At 31.2% G+C, this 7,214-nt stretch overlaps 3 protein-coding genes across 3 annotated transcripts; 2 read left to right on the top strand and 1 right to left on the bottom strand.

Annotated features, from left to right (window-relative positions):
- Window positions 1–585: 585 nt before the first annotated feature.
- On the bottom strand, window positions 586–1,620 carry LOC108563817 (signal recognition particle 14 kDa protein). Its single transcript, XM_017922605.1, has 3 exons — window positions 1,461–1,620; window positions 1,297–1,369; window positions 586–1,239 (listed from the first exon to the last, which is right to left on the bottom strand). Exons 1-3 carry the CDS (start codon window positions 1,482–1,484, stop codon window positions 1,013–1,015), a joined length of 324 nt encoding a protein of 107 aa, XP_017778094.1. The 5' UTR covers window positions 1,485–1,620; the 3' UTR covers window positions 586–1,012.
- A 495-nt stretch (window positions 1,621–2,115) lies between these two features.
- On the top strand, window positions 2,116–3,203 carry LOC108563818 (MRG/MORF4L-binding protein). Its single transcript, XM_017922608.1, has 2 exons — window positions 2,116–2,299; window positions 2,447–3,203. Exons 1-2 carry the CDS (start codon window positions 2,227–2,229, stop codon window positions 3,037–3,039), a joined length of 666 nt encoding a protein of 221 aa, XP_017778097.1. The 5' UTR covers window positions 2,116–2,226; the 3' UTR covers window positions 3,040–3,203.
- A 443-nt stretch (window positions 3,204–3,646) lies between these two features.
- On the top strand, window positions 3,647–6,650 carry LOC108563816 (stromal membrane-associated protein 1). Its single transcript, XM_017922604.1, has 2 exons — window positions 3,647–3,857; window positions 5,137–6,650. The coding sequence occupies exons 1-2, from the start codon at window positions 3,740–3,742 to the stop codon at window positions 6,327–6,329; spliced, it is 1,311 nt and encodes a 436-aa protein (XP_017778093.1). The 5' UTR covers window positions 3,647–3,739; the 3' UTR covers window positions 6,330–6,650.
- Window positions 6,651–7,214: the final 564 nt, after the last annotated feature.

The following is a 7,214-nucleotide window of genomic DNA, read 5'->3' as shown; positions in this document are numbered from 1 at the left end:
AAATTGCATTATGCGGTTAGCATCATTTCAAACCACCTTTGGACGGATTTGCTGTTTTACATGTCCTTTTTGGTATGAAACTTCCGCTTTGACCAGTGAACATTTGGAAATTTAATCCTGCTCTGTTCAACTGGCGGACTTCATAAATTATGGGTCGAGATTTATTTAAAATCGCAAGCAGCACATCAACCACAAAGCATCAACATGTTTACAAATAATAATAAATTTGTAGAAATTTTGAAATGTAGCAATCTCGCATAGTATATAATGGTAATCAATGTTTGATTATGAAATATAATTGTATTGTAAATAATGTTTGGAATCACGTTTAATCAAATATTTCAATACAATTTTGTTCTAAATATGGTATAGTTAAGTATACCGACCTGTGTGCGCTCAAATGGGCACTCTAAGAACAAATCTACAATTTCTACGCGTCATTAATCATTTTGCTGCTTTTCAATAAAGTTTATCAAATAAATAATAATTTATATTATTACAAAACAAACATTAGGTTTATAATTAAATTTGTATATTTTAGTAATTGTGTACATTTCATATATAGTAGAAAGTTTAACTGAGAGTTTGATGCTAAAATATAATGTGTTGTTCCAGAAGTGAAAGCCATCATAGCCGTTTTGTCAATGATGATATTCGCATTCTCAACCGGTCACCCAACATCATCGGAGTTGGCGGAAATGGAATTCGCCATAGACATGTGCATCATTAACTGCGACCAGTGTTTTAAAACGAACAAAATGCTGGTAGGTTGTGCAAACGACTGCATCAGATTTGATGCGATCGTCCCCATCAGGTGGCGGCTTTTGTGTCCACTACTCGAAGAAGACATGCCCTCAGTCAAAATGATTTGAAGACAACAAGGATCGAAAAAATAAAATAAACATCTTTATTCTCTTAACTTAAAAAAAAGTAATAATAAAGTAAAGAAAAACAAGCAGTAGAAATTAAACACAAAAATTAATTAATTATGAAGTTGACTGACATGCAAATCTTATTCAGCTTTTGTTTTTGTCTTGATCTTCTTCACTTTCTTAAGTCCATCCAAATTTCCCTTTAATAAACTACTGTAGGCCACTTGAAATTTGTTGATGTCCTTTTGGTTAATGACAGTTGCAATTTTCTTAGACCTAGATTGTGCTCTTATTAGACACATGTATTCACTAGGTTCTGGCAGTGGTGGTTTACCCTCTCTCGGAATTGGTTTATCATTGCCATCATCTGAAAACATAAAGACCACAAATGATATCTGAAGTGTCTTAAATTTATGTTACTCACATCGCTTGAATGTCATCCTCACTGATCCATTCAGTCTAGATTTTTGGAATAGCTTTGTCAACTCTGTGAGAAACTGTAATAGAAGAATCAGTTTGTTTTTAGGTTAATGTATACATGAATGAAGATTATTTCTGAATTGAAAGAGAATTATTATTTCAGCTTACCGAATCATTTTCCAATAAAACCATTGTTTTGTCAAACTGGTATTGTAATGAAACCAAAAAATTTCAAACATAAACCTATGAAACAAATCACGAATCTTTTGCACCTTGACAGCTGCTCCTGGATTCAATTATCCTCCACGTTTCGTGTTGTTAATACAAGTCAGTGACGTACAAATTTTTCACTTTATTCTCAAGAACCACAATTTTTTTAATTTTGTTATATGTAGCAACTATTTTATTACTATTCTGTGCCATAATGAATGATATATTGAATACGAGCAAAATATATTTTAAAATGAAATTAAATTTTTTTATTTATTTTATTTTTGTATATAACCAAAACCTATAACATTATTAAACATATATATTTGTTAGAATTTATGACTATTTATAATATCTATAATAATCTATTTATAATATTATAATAATTTAATAATAATATTTTTATGCAACTTTATTAGCAATTTCAAATATTTTATTGCATTTTAAAAGTATATATTAAATTATAGATATTTTATGATCTTAAATAATATTTCAAAGTTTTCTTTTAAATCAGCACAATTAGAATCGAGAATGTTTATAAAAACATTAAATCAATGTTACTATAAATCTGAAGATGGCTGCAATACCTACAAAATGAAGAGCAATGAAGAGTTGCATATGGTTGCATACAATTGCATTAAGCTTCACATAATTTCTGCATCTTGTCAAACAATTAATTATTTAAGTACTAAGTTTTAAGCCAGAAGAATTGAAAGAACTTCAAATGGATGATTTCGAATGGAACGTTGTGAATGAGAGCCATTTATTGGAGTCCATGGTCGGTCACAAACCTGTCGGTGAGTAAGCTGTTTGTATTTCGGTCGATTCTAACCTCACTTTCCCTTTACTGTTTACTATTTTGTTCACTAACAACAATAACAAATGCCTTGAAATCCAAGAGCATATTTTTCTGGCGTGCATTCAATGATTATGTTACTTTCTAGGTGTAAATAAGTACTTTCAAATGGCTTTCATTTGGGACAAACTTACAGAGAATATCAAAAAAGATATACAATCCACAAAGATCTGGTCCCACTTACAAACCATGTACAATCTGCAGGTTTTAGATGAAAGTGAACAATTGCCATTTCCCAATGATGAGAAAGAATTTAATTTGCCGGAGGCTGAGTTTGGTGCCCTGAAGCTGAAGAAAGAAGAAAAAGCTGATGACAAAAAAAACAACCAGAAGGGTAGAGAAACACCAAAAATGATGAAAGAGATTAAGAAAGAAGAAGTAAAAACTCCAAAGGCTAATAATAAAGAAATTCAGAGACGTGACAGCAAAGATGGCAAAGATATTAAAACGCTCATCGCAAAAAAGGAAATCAAGAAAGAAACTGAAAAACCAAAACCAATTAAGGGTAGGACTTCTCAATTGAAAGAGGAACCCAGAATTGTGCGAAATAAATCTGATGAATCTCCAAGACCTTCCAAACGTCCAACTAGGGGCAGTTTGAAGCCAGAAGATGCAAATAATAGTGGTAAAGCTAGTCCTTTAACTGTAACCTCGGGTGGCACAAAGAGGAGGAGGATATGAGATGCTACTTACAATGTTTTAATGTACCATATGTAGATAGATAGTTATATATATATATATATTTAGAATCTAAACAAATATGACCAATTTATTTCAAATTTTATTTTTAATAAAAGTAAAATTACGAAAATGTGCCTATGTAACATATATGTTTTAAATGTACAAATGGGAAGTAAATGATATAGATATCATTTTGAAAATTGTATCATCTAACTTTTCAATTAGTTTTCTATACAATTTGCTTTGATTTATTTCTTTTAAATTAATTTCTTAACAATGTTTTCATATACTGCATAAAATTATATTTATTTGATATTGTTTAATTTTCATTCTATTCAATATTTTTCTTTGAATATTTAAACCAAATATGATTAAAAGCTACGCTTAAACTACAAAACATTATTGTAAAATGCCTTTATAAGGTAATTAGATGTAAATGTAAGCTGTATACTACACAATATATAAATAATAAACATATTACTTGAAGTTTGGGATTTTATGTTATTCTTGTAGTATTTTTCAAAGTTTAATATAGATGGCGATGGATGTCATATCGAAAAAAACAAAGGCTTGCGCACGTAGCAAGCACAATGACGTTTTGTGCCTACATTCGGTCGGTCAAATAAATGGCAGCCCACCCCCTGTTGTCATACAATTAACATTTTGAAAAAAGCCATAGCACGAAGATTTGGACTTCGATATGACTACCAAGGCTGAAAAAGAGAAGGCAAAACAACTGCAAGAAAAATGCCAATCTGTGCTGAATGCCCTTTTAAGGGACGAGGATAACAAGTATTGTGTGGACTGTGACTCTAAAGGTAAAGGCTTCTTTCTTTTCACCTATATACCATCCCATCATCTCTTGTTGGGGTAACTGAAAATGGCTATGCTTCTAAACATCCTATATTCATTTCTACAAGTAATCATTATCTAAGTTTTTTTTCTTCCATTGAACCAACCTTTACTATCATAACCACATATGCAACTTTATTATTATTATTCATTAATTCAACTTTGTTACATAGTAAAGTAGAAGTGTACTTTCCAAATATTGATTCAATCACTTAACTTATTCTTCAGAAATAATATTCTTCATAATTGCTTATAATAATATATGACAAAAATGTTTGCAGTAAAAACAATAATTCAATCAATATTGTTCATTGTTGTAAATTTACTTTTATTTTTGGATGTGAGAAATTTTATCTATTTATATCTGAATATTTGTGTGAATTGTGTGGATTAGTCAAATTAAGACTTTCAATAAAAAAAAAACATTTTCTTTGTGTTTAGTTGACAAATTGAATTAATTATCAATCCTCGTGCTATTAATGACACCAGTATTCAATTAAGGTTGTTGTGGATCCCAGAGCATTTACCACCCCTCCCTGCATCTCATACTTAACAACAAAATATGTATTCTTGAGTCCTAATTCCAATATTTTTATGTGTGCTTCAAAAATTTGAGTAGGCCCTAACAATTCCTGTTGGTTCTAGGCACTGTAGTTAAAGAGCCTAATGTGTTTATGTATTGTATAGTTTTAAGATTTATAATTCTAACATGTACATATGTTACTTACTTAGAATGTTGGCATAATAGTTGGTTTCATTGTTGGACTCTAAATTAAACATCACAAATCTATTTCAATTTATTGTTTTTATCTCGTATTATTTATGTTATTATTTCGCTGTTTTATATTATTCAGTGAAATTGAATAAGGAATGAATTTGCATATGGAATGAATATGGCAATTAATTCCAATCGTTATCACTGTATATAAATAAAAATATGGAATATTTTGTTGTATAAGTTAATTGATCAAAATACTGTCAATAAAAAACTTATTTTTTGATATGTAATAATACGTAATACGTTTACTATTACGTATTACTATTTATTTGAGATTTTAAAATATTTCAAAGTAGAAAATTAACTGAATGTACGAAATTTAAATGAAATATGTTATTTGATATACAATATTAATGATATTTTTTGCATATTGTATAATGAGACCATTGTGGTAAACAGAAACTTTCTTATTATTTTCCATGTTTTATTGTGAAAATTTAATTGATTTTGTGTGTGTTTGGTTACAGGACCAAGATGGTCTTCCTGGAATTTAGGTGTTTTCCTTTGTATTCGATGTGCTGGTATCCATCGAAATTTGGGCGTTCACATTTCCAAAGTCAAATCTGTGAATCTAGACTCATGGACACCAGAACAAGTCGTCTCCTTACAACAAATGGGGAACTCGAGGGCTCGTGCTGTCTATGAAGCAAACTTACCCGACAGTTTCCGTCGACCGCAAAATGATCCTAGTCTGGAAACGTTCATCAGGGCTAAGTATGAGCACAAGAAGTATATTGCTAGAGAATGGGTGCCTCCATCATTGCCAGAGGTGAACTGGGAGAAAGAAATAGATGAAGAAATTGAGAGACAGAAAAGGAAGAAAACATCTGTGATGGAGAACAAGTCACACGGTGCGGTGGAAGTTCCGCAATTGCCAAAACCTAAAACTGCAAGCCCAAAGCCAGGCAGAATAAATCCAATCGTTCCTCCAAAGCAGGAAAACAAACAAAACGCCGATTTGTTGGGTTTGCAGAATGGAGATGACAGTTTCAGTAACTTTCTATCAGCGCCTGCTCCGGTTGCACAAGCTTCCAGCGAAAAGAAGGAGGATGAGAAGGTCATCGATCCCGCTAAGAGCGAGGAGGAAAGTTTCTTTAATCAGACAACACCAACTGTAAAGGGCAACGTTAAGTTAACCAAGGACAGTATTTTAGCGTTATACGGCAGTGCCCCTATAAATAATTTCACTCAACCAGCGAATAATTTCCAACAACCGAGTCATAATTTTAGCGGTGCAGGAAGCTACAATCCTCCGACTAACTATCAACAGATGACCAGTTTCGCTCCTGCCATATCAAATTTTAATCAAACTGCAACAGGCAATTTCACCCAAGCGACACCGGCAAACTTTAATAATGTCGCTTTCAATGCTTATCATCAACCACAGCAATACCCAAATCAATTTTCCATGCAGTATAATACAATAGGCCAGTCAACTAACAACGCACTCGGTAATCAATTTAATAATCAGCAGCCTATGCAGGGCAGCCAGTTCCAGATGAATCAGTTTCCTCGGGCAAATGCCCAGCTTTCTCAACAAACCCCCAATCCATTTTTCAGCCAATCGAATCTTCAGCAACAGTTTGGCAATTTACACTTAAACGGTTCCAACGGGGCGTCTGCCACGCCACCAACACTAGCTAGTAATATATGGCAATGATGGTAAAATTGCAAACGCCCACCCAATGCAAAGTAATTTAATTTCATAAGTTATATTTTCAATGTAATATCAAGGAACACATTAACAGATATAACATTTTTAATTTTATTGTGATCTGTTTTATATTAATAAATGTGGGTTCAATGCAATATATCTAAAACAATGCACTCAAAAAATGTTTCACTCATATAAATCCTTGGAAGTGCAGTATCATTATTATCAGATATTGAAAACATCTAGGCTTAAAGGAATATATTGTGTGTTTGTTGTATATTTATTGTCATGTCGTAAATAAAAGAAAATGATAATGAAACCCTTTAACGTATTTTCGTATATAATTTATTTTATGAAATCAAATTAATCATAGAAACATAGACTAATTTCTAGACATTATTTTCTGAATTTTGGTGTATTTGATGCTAGTAGTATTAGAAAAATTTATCATATGGTATAATTTGTATGTAGATAGTAGGCGAAAATATAGATAACTATAATACATTAATTGGATAATAATCCAACTGACATAATAACAGAAAAAGCAAATAAATACAATACAGAGGAAATTCAATTTGTGGTCGATAAACTCTACATTACAAGGTAGGACACACAGCAGTTCCATTTTTCTCGTTTCTTACTAATAAAAGCAATCAAAATAAATATAAATTTAAGGCAAAAATTACAAACAAGTAGAATCAGATTACAATAAAAACAAAAATTGCGAATTTTAGTGGGGTTTATAAATATTAAATACAATATTCTTAGGTAGTTTTATTATGCACATCAATATTTTTTATTGAGAAGTCAACTATACAAGTGTTGATCTCATATATTATCAACTAAGTGTTAAATTTTATATCTATTTCAAAAACGATTGTTCTTCTATAA

This window comes from Nicrophorus vespilloides, unplaced genomic scaffold, assembly GCF_001412225.1.
Source record: "Nicrophorus vespilloides isolate i.1.1-1 unplaced genomic scaffold, Nicve_v1.0, whole genome shotgun sequence".
Lineage (NCBI taxonomy): Eukaryota > Metazoa > Arthropoda > Insecta > Coleoptera > Silphidae > Nicrophorus > Nicrophorus vespilloides.
The sequence above is the reverse complement of the archived record's forward strand: the minus strand, read 5'-3'. Positions and strand labels throughout refer to the sequence as shown.

What these genes read in the sequence shown, in the direction of transcription:
- LOC108563817 (XM_017922605.1), bottom strand. Translation starts at nt 1,484, where the DNA reads ATGGTTTTATTGGAAAATGATTCG. An exon ending in TTTTATTGGAAAATGATTCG is followed by an intron (nt 1,370 to 1,460) that starts GTAAGCTGAAAT and finishes CTTCTATTACAG; the next exon opens with TTTCTCACAGAGTTGACAAA. An exon ending in GAGGATGACATTCAAGCGAT is followed by an intron (nt 1,240 to 1,296) that starts GTGAGTAACATA and finishes TTATGTTTTCAG; the next exon opens with ATGATGGCAATGATAAACCA.
- LOC108563818 (XM_017922608.1), top strand. Translation starts at nt 2,227, where the DNA reads ATGGATGATTTCGAATGGAACGTTGTGAATGAGAGCCATTTATTGGAG. An exon ending in GGTCGGTCACAAACCTGTCG is followed by an intron (nt 2,300 to 2,446) that starts GTGAGTAAGCTG and finishes GTTACTTTCTAG; the next exon opens with GTGTAAATAAGTACTTTCAA.
- LOC108563816 (XM_017922604.1), top strand. Translation starts at nt 3,740, where the DNA reads ATGACTACCAAGGCTGAAAAAGAGAAGGCAAAACAACTGCAAGAAAAA. An exon ending in TGTGGACTGTGACTCTAAAG is followed by an intron (nt 3,858 to 5,136) that starts GTAAAGGCTTCT and finishes GTTTGGTTACAG; the next exon opens with GACCAAGATGGTCTTCCTGG.